The sequence below is a fragment of the Apodemus sylvaticus genome, chromosome 7, assembly GCF_947179515.1.
Source record: "Apodemus sylvaticus chromosome 7, mApoSyl1.1, whole genome shotgun sequence".
Classification (NCBI taxonomy): domain Eukaryota; kingdom Metazoa; phylum Chordata; class Mammalia; order Rodentia; family Muridae; genus Apodemus; species Apodemus sylvaticus.
The window spans coordinates 74,698,205-74,710,581 of NC_067478.1; the positions used below are offsets into that span (position 1 = coordinate 74,698,205).

Here is a 12,377-nt window from a genome sequence, read left to right on the forward strand (position 1 = left end):
ATGAATAAATTGCTCATTTATTTCTTTAAAGTAATGAAATGTCATTTTAGGTTTTTGTAGTAAGTATGTCAGTTACATTCTGTATTTTAAAGATATATCTTGTTTTAAAGCTTATACTACCACATTTTGAATAACAAAATTATTCTATGTGGACCTCTATCTTTGGCAGGATGACTGTCTTCTGAAAGTGTGGTACCCTATGACTGGCTGGAAGTCTTCAATCATCCCTCAGGACACCCATGAAGTGAAAAGGAGGCGGGCTTCCACTCAGTTCTCCTTTGTTTACTTGGCACACCCTCGAGCCGTGACAGGTTTCTCATGGCGGAAAACTAGCAAGTACATGCCCAGGTTGGATGCATGTTTCATACATTGTTAATGTTTTTCTTAAATGTTTATAAAATAATGAAAATGGAATCTTCACTGTACTGATAGGTTGTGACTAACAGAATAGACTGGAGTAAAGCCATCTGAATTCAGCTTATATTATCTGTCATTAGCTTGTGAATAGATTTTTAAAGCTCTGTGTCCCAGTTTTTCTCTTTGTTGAATGAGGATACTAATAATATCATCTCAGAGAACAGTGAGTCAGATGTGCTTGTGTACATGAAATACACACACACACACACACACACACACACATATTTTAAAGATTTATTTAATGCATATGAGTACACTATCCCTGTCTCAGACACACCAGAAGAGAGCATCAGATCCCATTACAGATGGTTGTGAGCCACCATGTGGTTGCTGGGAATTGAACTCAGGACTGCTGGGAGAGCAGTCAGTCCTCTTAACCACTGAGCCATCTCTCCAGCCCAGTATTTATATTTAATACAGGCCACAACACATACTTGCCCAGACCACATTAGCTGGTATTATGAATAGTAACATTGGTAATGGAAGATTCTAAAAAGGATATTTTTGCTTGTAATAGGGAGTACCCATTGAGGAAAAGTAATGAAATACTAATAATGTACATGGTAGTAAGAATATAATTTACAATTTGTGCATGACAGAATGGCACTTGATATGGAGATAAGACAGTGACTTTATCTGTCTTTAGAGTCCAGATGAAAGATTTATTTGATCCATTCAAAAAGAGAGACTGAATCCTGAATTCCAAATGCCAGGGACTGAAGTCCTCAACCTTGCTAAGGGTGCACCTTCTTTTGAATCTTCGTTTGATTAGCCCTCTATACTAATGTGTTGTAGTTACAAAATAATTAGTAGACAGCTTACATTTCTGTTTAAAAAGGTTATTTTGTTTGTTATTTATATCTCTTGTAATAACTTAAAATTATTTTTAAAACTTTTGATAAAGTTAAATTTCATGTGAGCAGTTTTTAAAAATACTTGTATTTTTTTTAATTTTAAATGTGTGAGTGTTTTGCCTGTATGCATGCCTGTGCATCATATGCTTGCAGTACCCACAGAGGTCAGAAGAGGGCGTCAGATCCCTTTGATACATATATAGGTACATATAGTTGTGAGCCAACAGAGGGACTGAGCCCTGGTCTTGTGGAAGAGCAGTAAGTGCCTTTAGCCACTAAACCACCTTTTTAGTCTCAAGACTTACTGCTTTCTGTTTATATGTATGTGTTTGCCTGAATATGCATGCGTTTGTGCACCACATCTTTGCCTAGTGTTCATAGAGGCCAGCAGAGGGCATTGGATCTTCTGGAACTGATGTTAGGGATGGTTGTGACCTGCTGTGTGGGTGCTGGGGTCGAACCCTGGTCCTCTGCAAGAGCAGCAAGTACTCTTTAGCCACTGAGTCGTCTTTCCAGCCCATAAGCAATTTAAAAAATAAACTATAGCTCAGTTGGTAGAACACTTGCCTGGTGTGCACAGGGCTCTGGCTCTGACTCATTAACCTATAAGCCCCCACACATACCACACACACACACACACACACACACACACACACACACAGAGAGAGAGAGAGAGAGAGAGAGAGAGAGAGAGAGAGAGAGAGAGAGATATTGAGATTTGTTATTTTATGATAAGTAGTTAAGTATTCAGCTGTTTGATATTACATAATTTTTCTTACTGCCTTTAACTTAATGACATTGATCTACAGTTTGTAATGAAATTCTTATGGTTATATTATGCTTCTTTGTTTGCCTATTTACAACTGTTTGTATTGTCAAATTTTAAGAATTGATAGAACTACTGCCATAAACTAAATAATTGTATTTAATGATTTTTTATTGTGATCATCCTTTAACTCACAGCAGTCGGGCTTCCTTCTGCTTTTTGTCTGTTTAGGAGCCGCTGGTGTTCCTTAGAGTCTGGCTTTAAGTAGCACATGCTGTCAGAGCTTTCCCAGTTCTTAGGCTATCCCAGGCAGCAATTTTAAGGCCTCAGTAAATTACTGTTTTATATTAATGCCATCTTAGTACACGAGGAGTCAATGCTAATAGCATTTAGTTCATGGGTGGCATTGACACTAATAGCATTGTATGTTTCTCTCTCTTCGCTGCTAGAGGTTCTGTCTGTAATGTCTTACTGACTTCATGTCATGATGGTGTGTGTCGGCTCTGGGCAGAAACATTGTTACCTGAAGACTGCCTTTTGGGTGAGCAGATTTGTGAGACCACTACCTCCAGTGCTGCCAGCAACCTTTCTTCTGCTGGGAAACACAAAGACAGAATCCAGCATGCTCTTGAGGTATAATAATATGGAAAGCGATAAATGGATTTTGAAGATTTGTTTTGATGGTATAGTACACATGAACATGTGATAAAGTTGGTAGTGAATACTTACATTATACTTCTGAGACTACTCAGTATGCTGTTATAAAGCTAAAGACAGTGATGATTTTAGGCATATAGTCTAGATAAGTAACATAAATTCGATGTTTTCATTTTGCAGGTCAAATATCAAATCTGTAATAGTACTTAGCATTTGTAAAATATGTAAAAGTCCTTGAACTTAGTTCTAAATGTTTTTATTTTATTTTGTTCCTTAAAACTAAAGATTATTTGTTGATTATTATGTTAGGCAGAGAAGCTCTGGGTGGTAAACCTGGATCTGGTGTTCCCTGCTGGTAATTCTCCACCTGAGAGGCTGAGGCAGGAGGACTGAGATTTAAGGCCAAGACTGTCTGAAAACAAAGCAGCAGCAGCACAACAGGAACAGAAAGCAGCTAACAAAAGATGTGTTAGAGGCTAGGGGAGGGCTACACATCTGTAATTACAGCACTCGGGAGAAATTCAGGGTCACCCTTAGCTACACAGGGAGTTGAAGGTCACTGGGCTATGTGAAGTTCTGTCTCAAAACCACTGTGAGGCCCAAGTGAACTCGTCATTGCTATGCAGTGACTCTTGCTGAATACTTTGAAAGTGAAATAATTTTTTTAAAGATTTATTTTATTTATTTTATGTATATGAGTATACTGTGCAGATGGTTGTGAGCCATCATGTGGTGGCTGGGAATTGAACTCAGGACCTCTGCTTACTCTGGTTCTGCTTGCTCCGGCCCAAAGATTTATTTATTATTATATGTAAGTACACTGTAGCTGTCTTCAGACACACCAGAAGAGGGCTTCAGATCTCATTACAGATGGTTGTAAGCCACCATGTGGTTGCTGGGATTTAAACTCAGGACCTTTGGAAGAGTAGTCAGTGCTCTTAACCTCTGAGCCATCTCTCCAGCCCACAACTAACATATTGTATGGAATGTTTATATATTATAAACATCACTTTTGATTACTAGTTACACTTGTATGTTAATGTACTTTAGTTTAATGACTGCATTGTCAAAATGACTTTGTTGTCAAGTAGAAATATTTGGAGTTTGATATTTTAGGACTGGTGCTCAAGGATGAGTTTCACACGAAGCGAGCAGGCTCTAGGGGCTTTGTTCGCTCTTCACAACTAGACACTAGTCACACATTAGTCACACACTAGTCACAACTAGACACAAGTCACACATTTTTATTTTTTAAAGATTTATATATTTATTATGTGGAAGGACACTGTTACTGTCTTCAGACAATCTTATTATGGATGGTTGTGAGCCGCTGTGAGTGCTGGGATTTGAACTCAGTACCTTCAGAAGAGCAGTCAGTGGTCTTAACCACTGAGCCATCTCTCCAGCCCCATACATTTTTAAAATAGCCAAAACTTAAGTGAATTAAAAGCAAGTCAGACTAGTTCAAATGATGTTTTTGTTTTTATATAGAAATTTAAAGGGAAAAAGTACTGAAATACTAACTAGATGTTTACTAATTTTTATATATTTGTACATGTTTTATCTTCATTGTGCGTAAATGTCTGGTGACTAAGTCTTTGTCCTCTCTGACATCTGATATACATCTTTTTAGTAAAACAGACATGCCAGTGATTTGACAAGCTTTCATGTCTTGTAACAATGTTATGCATAATGTCTAATTTTTTTTTTTAAAGAAAAGCCTACTTGCAGGGTACTATGTAGGGTACAGCTCAATTTAAATCCTGCAGGCCAGGGCTCAGGAGATAGTTCAGTGGTAGAACTTGCCTAGCACACTGCTTTCTGATACCGTTCCCTATGAAACCCCAAACTACTAGGTTTATGCAGTTCTGTATATTTTTAAATTATATTTTTTGTTTCTAGAAGAAAAATGAATAGTATGTTTTCCCTGAATGTCAAGTATCTATTGAAAAACTTTAATAGACAGTTTGGCCTAGGATATCTAAGAAAGCAGAGCCTTCATAGCAGGGAGACACCAGAGAACATACATCGGAGCTATACTGCTCTCTGCAAGGAAAGGGATAATGCTTGGAAACCCAAAAAGGAGAACCAGATACAGTATTTTAGTAGAAAAGCATTGGTATCTTCTTGTCACTTATTCACTACAAGAACATTGGAAAAGACTGGGAGATTTCTAAAGCATGGTATTTGGAGGTAGGGTAAGTTATAGACTAAGAAGGGGGCTGTGATAGGAAGAAGTTATGTTAAAAATGACCATGGCCCCATGCCCTAAGTCATGCTTGTGAGTAGGCTACCGTGAAGGGTTTTGACCTTATAACTGCATCGTAATATGAGTCTTGCGTGCCACGGTCTTGGGCGATAGATAGTTCAGTGCCAGATTACTGCCTGCAAGTGTAACTAAGGCCTGGGCGCTGTCCCCAGCAGGCTCTCTGTGAGCATAGGCCAGTGCTTCAGTGAGGGCATTCCTGCCTGCTCTAAGTGGTTCCTATTCTGTTTTATATTTTGTTTTCCTTTTTATATTGGGGATAATGCATTTTGTTTTTTAGGTCAATCTAATTCTCATTGAGTTTTGGGAGGCGTTTTTTTCCTGGAAAGAAGATTCAGGGACTTTATTTTTGTTGTTTTGAGTAGTAAATCTTATTTTAGTATGGGATACCCCTAAAGCACCCCCTACCCAACCTCCCCATGCCACAAAATTTGAATCTCCTAAGCTTAACCGGGAGCCTTTATTCAGTTTATAGATACCACAAGTATCTATACTTGAGCAACTACTTTTTGCCTTAACTTTTAATTTTTTTTAAGAACAATGGAACATATATCCAAAATTATTGTACTGTAATCAAGAATGTTTATCTTAAAATCATCACTTCCACAGGAGGCCAGTCTTAAAATTTTGAGTAATGGAAAGACTTCTGGTTGGCATTGTTAGACCTTTCAGAGTTGGGTTTAAGACACACTTTTCTATTCTAGACAATACATCATTTGAAGAATTTAAGGAAAGGACAGAGGAGGTCTTCTGTTCTTGTAACTCATGCTGAACTGATGCCTGACAAGACTGCAACCCATGAGGTTCACAGACACATTTCTCACCATGCCAACGCACTGTGCCACTTTCACATTGCGGCGAGCATCAATCCTGCCACAGGTACCGTGTAGTAGAAATGTGGTGAAGTAAGGCAGGGAAATTGAAAAACAGTGTTACTTTTATAACCTGGTCCTTATTTTATGTTGCCCTTTAAAATATAATACAAAGTAATCCTTCTTCAGTTGGGACTCTGTGACTTTTAGGGTATGATTTCCGTAAATATATTTGAACATCTTTGTCTAGACTATAACAAAGGTTCCAGGTAAATCAAGCCGGGCTTGGGCCTGGGAGCACGAATGGGGCAGCTTGGGGTTAGCGTGTTCTCTCTGTAGCTTAACTGTTTGTTGTCACCTTATCTAAGTGGTTTATATCTTGGCATAGCATATGTTCTATCTATGCAGACTTTCTTGGTATATCCTTAGATAGGTGTTTCTCTTAGCGCTGGTATTTTCTTCTAGCTTGTTATCTTATCTGGCTAAGAATTAACAGAAACAGGTTTAATGTTGGCAAAGCATATTTGAGATCCCCCCCCCCCTCTCTCTCTCTCTTTCTCGAGACAGGGTTTGTCTGTGTAGCCCTGGCTGTCCTGGAACTCACTCTGTAGACCAGGCTGGCCTCGAACTCAGAAATCCGCTTGTTTCTGCTTCCCAAGTGCTGGGATTAAAGGCGTGCGCCACCACTGCCCAGCAAGAGCTTCTCTTTAAGGGCATTGTTTTTCCTTTTGGTCTAAAAATATATAAACACACTGTAACTCTCTTGCTGCCTTGATGATAGAACTGTATGTACTGCTGGTTTTGTATGTCAACTTGACACAGGCTGGAGTTATCACAGAGAAAGGAGCTTCAGTTGGGGAAGTGCCTCCATGAGACCCAGCTGTGGAGCATAGGTGGGAGGGCCCCTTGTGGGTGGTGCCATCCCTGGGCTGGTAGGCTTGGGTTCTATAAGGAAGCAAGCTGAGCAAGGAATATCCTTCCATGGCCTCTGTATCAGCTCCTGCTTCCTGACCTGCTTGAGTTCCAGTCCTGACTTCCTCTGGTGGTCAACAGCAATGTGGAAGTGTAAGCTGAATAAACCTTTTCCTTCCCAACTTGCTTCTTGGTCATGATGTTTGTGCAGGAATAGAAGCCCTGACTAAGACAAATTGGTACCAGCGTAGTGGGCTATTCCTGTGACAACCAGACCATGTTTTGGGAGGACTGTGGAAGGACTTTGGAACTTTGGGCTAGACAATCTATTCAGTGTTAAGAGTCTGTGTAGGAGCTTGGAAGATAATGTAGGGAACAGCGTAGAAGATGGAGGGCTGGCTTGTGAAATTTGAGAGGGAAGATTAAAGACTCTTATCAGGGCCATGTTTTGATTGTGAAGATTCTGTGGTTTTGGTTAGCTGGGGCTGAAGAATCAGCTGTGATTAATAAGACACCAGAACCACTAAAGCAAACCTTTGTGTTACTGGGACTATTGATGCTGGTTAGCTGGAGCTAAGAAATTAGCGGTGATTAAGAAGAGACCAGCATCAATGAGGTGAAATCTTTTGGGAAGTGTTTTCTGAGAGCACAGAGACTGTGTTTCAGAGATAGCCACGGTTGTACTTTGTGTTGCGGCTGGACTTGGTACTGTGTAAGAGTCACCCAGGTGGTACTGGTTTTGAGGGCATGAAGCGGGCATGAAGAGCATGAGGCTTGGCACTGTGAGAGGCCACAAGAGGGCAGTGGTAAAGGTGCTTAATTGCAGTTGATGGCCCAGGACTGAATGGGTCATGCTAAAAGTTGAGGCTTGGCACCATGAAGAGACCTTATGAGAGGCTATTGATGAAGCCTAGTTGCAGTGGAAGACAACAGTGTTTTGGAGATGCCAGTGCCATGAGATGACCACCAAGAACAGCGGCAGCAGTGGAGTATAGGCAGCTGGAGCCTAGATGACAAGGTGTGTGCTACAAAGGGCAGGACTGGAGAAGTGACCCAAGGCCTTGGAGGAGCCCAGAAAATCGTGAGTTGGATCCCAGACATTGGACAGTTGGAGTCTGATTTTGCTTTTGATATTTGCCCTGATATTTTTCCCCTTGAAGGAAGAATGTATTTTAGTGGAGCCCACAGTTAAGAGACTTTGAATTTTTAAAAGTCACTGTCTTTTAAAAGATATTGTACATTCTAAAGGGATTGAATTTCTAATATGTAAAGACTGTGGGACTTTTAAAGTTATTTAGATCTTGGGGATGAATGAGAAAGTAAGGGTTGAGGCTTAATAGTAATGTGTTTGTGTGTCAGGTTGACAAGGGGTCAATTGTACTGGCTGGTTTTGTGTGTCAACTTGACACAGGCCGGAGTTATCACAGAGAAAGGAGCTTCAGTTGGGGAAGTGCCGCGAGTGAGAGCCAGCTGTGGGGAATTTTCTCAATTAGTGATCAAGAGGGGAGGGCCCCTTGTGGGTGGTGCCATCCCTGGGCTGGTAGGCTTGGGTTCTATAAGAGAGCAAGCTGAGCAAGCCAGGGGAAGCAAGCCAGTAAGAAACATCCCTCCATGGCCTCTGCATCAGCTCCTGCTTCCTGACCTGCTTGACTTCCAGTCCTGACTTCCTTTGGTGATCAACAGCAATGTAGAAGGTGTAAGTTGAATAAACCCTTTCCTCCCCAACTTGCTTCTTGGTCATGATGTTTGTGCAGGAATAGAAACCCTCACTAAGACACTGTATTTATATAAATTTAGTCTTACTTTATCAACTGGAGGTCTGTTGCTTCAGGGTGAAAAAGAGTTTCATTTTTAAATTCTTATTTATATAATGATGATACTTGCTGAATACAGTTCTTAAAATCTGATCTTTAACAGTGATTACAGATGTGTCCTGTCCAGTGATCTTGAAATATGACTGTTCTAAATTGAAGCTTGCTGTACTTTACACACTGGATTTCCTATGATAGTATAAAAAAATGAAAAATTTTTTGCTAATAATTTTATTTCTGTTGATTTCTTGTTGAAATTACATTTTCCATACTTTTAGAAGAAACAATATATTGCTAAGTTAAATTTATCTGTTTTTTAGACATACATAGTTACTACTAATATTATTAGTAAATATAATTAGTATTTATGTGAAAATATTTTTTTGCAAATATTCTGATCATTGTTTACCTTCTCATTTCCTAGATCTATCCCACCTCCCCATTCACCTAACTTGATGCCTTCTTTCTTTCTCTTCTTAGAAAACAAGCAAGCAAATAATAAAAAAGATAAAAAAAACCAAAAAAACAATACAAGAGGCATATGCATATTTGTGCACATGCAAACACGCGCACACACACACACACACACACACACACGAATTCAAAATCAAAATCAGATACTATAATATACTAGCAAAAGATTGGTAAGGTAGAAATAATGCCCAGACAGAGCAACATGAGACCAAAAAACCCTCCAAAATACCACTGATTGTGTTTTGTGTTTGCCCTCTACTGCTGGGCATGGGGCCTGCCCTTAAGTGTGGTTTTATATACCCAGTGAGACTCCAATAGAGAAAACTAAGCTTTCCTTTTCCAGCAGATGTCAGTTGGAGATACCTTCTTGGTTAGGGATTAGAGCTCCTGTCCACTTTGCTCTCTCAGTGCTGGGACCTAAGTGCTGGGCTTTTGATGGGGATTGCATTGAATCTGTAGACTGCATTTGGGAGGATGGCCGTTTCCACTATGTGAACCCTACTGACCCATGAGCAAGTGAGGTCTGGGAGAGGATTCTGATATCTTCTTCAGTGCCTTAAAGTTTTTCTTATACAGGTCTTTCATTTGCTTGGTTAGAATTATCCTGATATATTTTATGTTTTTAGTTAGGGGGAGCTATCGTGAAAGGTATTGTTTCTTTTTCAGTCTATCATTTGTATATAGGAGGGCTACTGATTTTTGTGTGTTAATTCTGTTTCCTGATACTCTGCTGAAAGTGTATCAGTTGTCGAAATTTCATGGTGGAGTTTTTAAGGTCTTTTATTTCATGTATAAAATTATTATTGTAAATCTGTAAGTTACTATCATCTGTACTTTTATTCCTTCCTCTCCAGTTTGTATCCCCTTGATCTCCTTCAGTTGCCATACTGCTCTAGCTGAGACTTCATGTACCATGTTGAATAGGTATGGAGAGAGTGGACATTCTTGTCTTGTTCTAGATTTTCATGGAAATCAATTTAGGCTGTGGGCTTGCTGTATATTGCCTTTATTGTGTTGTGCTGTGGATGTTGCTTGTGTTGTCAGTCTCTCCAGGACTTTTATCTTGAAGGGATGTTGGATTTTGTCAAGGGCCTTTTCTGAAACTTGTGAGATGATCATGTGGTTTTTGCCTTCTAGTGTGTTTATGTGGTGGATTATATTTATTGATTAACATTGATTGAACCATCCCTGCATCTCTGGGATGAAGCCTTCTAGTTTTAGGGGACCTTTGAGAAGTTGGGTGTTGGGTGTTATTCTGCTGGATCTCCTTTATATGTTACTTGGTCTTTTTTCCTCTTGTAGCTTTTCTTCTTCTTTGTTCCTTAGATTCATTGTTTGATTATTATGTATTGTGGAGAATTTTCCATCTGTTTGGTGGTCTTTATGCTTCATGGGCCTCCTACTTTAGAGACAATTTCTTACATTTGTTAAAATATTTTCTTTACCTTAGAGCTGGGGTTCTCTATTCCTAGTATTATAAATTTGTTCTATTCATAGTGTCCCAAGTTTCTTGGATGCTTGTGCCTGGGTTGTTTTAGCTTAACATATCTGACTGGGATTTCCATTTCTTCTGCATCGTCTTCAGTGCCTGAGACTCTCTATGAATTGCCTGCTCTGTTGGTAAGACTACCTCTCAGGTTTAGGTAGGTTTTCTTTACTGATTTCAGGTCTTGAACTGTTTTCATTATTTCATTTTACTGTTAATATTTTCACAGACTTCATTGACGGATCCACTCATATGCCCTTTAAGGTCCTTGAACATATTCATAATTGGTATTTTGATATTCTCGCCCTGTTGTTTAGCTATGCATTTCTTGGGACCTTCTGTAATTCAGGGTTCCTGGGTTCTGGTGGAGGGATATGGTCTTGACTGTCAGTGTTTGTATTTTTGTGACGGTGCCCAGGCATCTGGAGTTAAGATGATTGAGATAGTTCTAGGTGTTGATATCTGGGTGTGTCTTTGCTGAGTTGGGCTTTCAGTCTTTGGTGTCTGTTGCCCTCTTTGGATCTTAGAAATGTATGGTGGCTGTGTTGCCTGGTAGAGTGTGCTTCTGGAGGTGTGTGGGTGGCAGAGAGGACTAGAGTTGGGCTAGGTGAAAAGTCCAAGAGGAGCTTCAGAAAAGAAACACCAACATGCTAGGTCACAGAGAGTTGGAGGGGTGGTGGGAAGAAGGGATCCTGCAAGCAGGTTACAGTAAGGCAAAGAATCATCTGGAGAGACAGGAATGAAAGGGCTAGGGGGACTCTGAGTCTGAACCAAGAGTTGGAGTTGAGGTAAGAGGAGGGGCACATTTAAGCAGGCTGTTGCCAGGTTGGCGGTGGTATTGGAGAGCAAGAAAGGAGAATAAGAATCCATGTCAGATGTGGCCGCTGTGAGGGTGGAGTTCAGGTAGAAGGTATTTCTAGGCATTGGTGCTAACATAAAGGAATGGGAGGGGGCGAGTTGAGAGTCCATAGAAAGAGGCAAGGCTCAGCAGAGTCAGCCACCAACTGTTTACTGTCCTTTATGCCTGCATTTGTGCTTCTCCCTGTTTCCTCTTTTGATAATGCTACAATGATTGCTGTTTTACTTATATTATCCTTTTAGTCTTTTTGCCCCCACCCTGAGTTTTTGAGGCAAGATCTTGAAATGTACTCTAAGTTGGACTTGAATTTATAATTATTATCAGCCTTTGGAGTTCTAGCCATATAGATAAGTGGATATCACTATGCTTAGTTTGGTCTTAAACCTTTATTATATTCTAAGAATGTCCTGTAACTTATTTTAACTTACTTTTTAAAGTGTTGGTGGTTTTAGATTTTTTTAAAAAAATTTTAACCTTTTCTTTTTTTTTTTTAATTTATTGATATATTTATTTACATTTCAAATGATTTCCCCTTTTCTGGACCCCCACTCCCCGAAAGTCCCATCAGTCCCCTTCCCTCCCCCTGTTTTCCCACCCAACCCTTCCCACTTCCCTGTTCTGATTTTGTTCTATACTGCTTCACTGAGTCTTTCCAGAACAAGGGGCCACTCCTCTGTTCTTCTTGTACCTCATTTGATGTGTGGATTATGTTTTGGGTATTCCAGTTTTCTAGGTTAATATCCACTTATTAGTGAGTGCATATCATGATTCATCTAAAAGAAGCTTTTCTTGAGTTATTGACTCTGATAAAGACACTTTAAAAAATACAATTAATAATGGTCCACAATAAATTCCATTTACTTTAGAAGCTTGGCTTTTGTCTGTGCACTCTCTTGAAAATCAAATGGGCTGGGATCGCACATTGTTTTATTGTGGATAAAGGTAGAGGTCATATGTTCTTGTAGCTATTGGGCCTTGCCTTCCAGTGTTATTTTGTTTTCTTTTTGAAACTGGCTCCCCACATCTAGCCCTGGCTGGCCTGCAGGACTCAGTGTGTAGACCA

General features: G+C 39.8%; 1 protein-coding gene across 1 annotated transcript in view; it reads left to right on the top strand.

Moving 5' to 3' along the window:
* Dmxl2 (Dmx like 2) overlaps positions 1–12,377 on the top strand; it is a 137,920-nt gene that overhangs the window by 39,804 nt on the left and 85,739 nt on the right. The window contains exons 7-9 of the mRNA XM_052188322.1: positions 170–348; positions 2,487–2,670; positions 5,665–5,839. Coding sequence (XP_052044282.1) covers positions 170–348; positions 2,487–2,670; positions 5,665–5,839 — 538 coding nt within the window. The remainder of the gene's footprint in view (positions 1–169; positions 349–2,486; positions 2,671–5,664; positions 5,840–12,377) is intronic.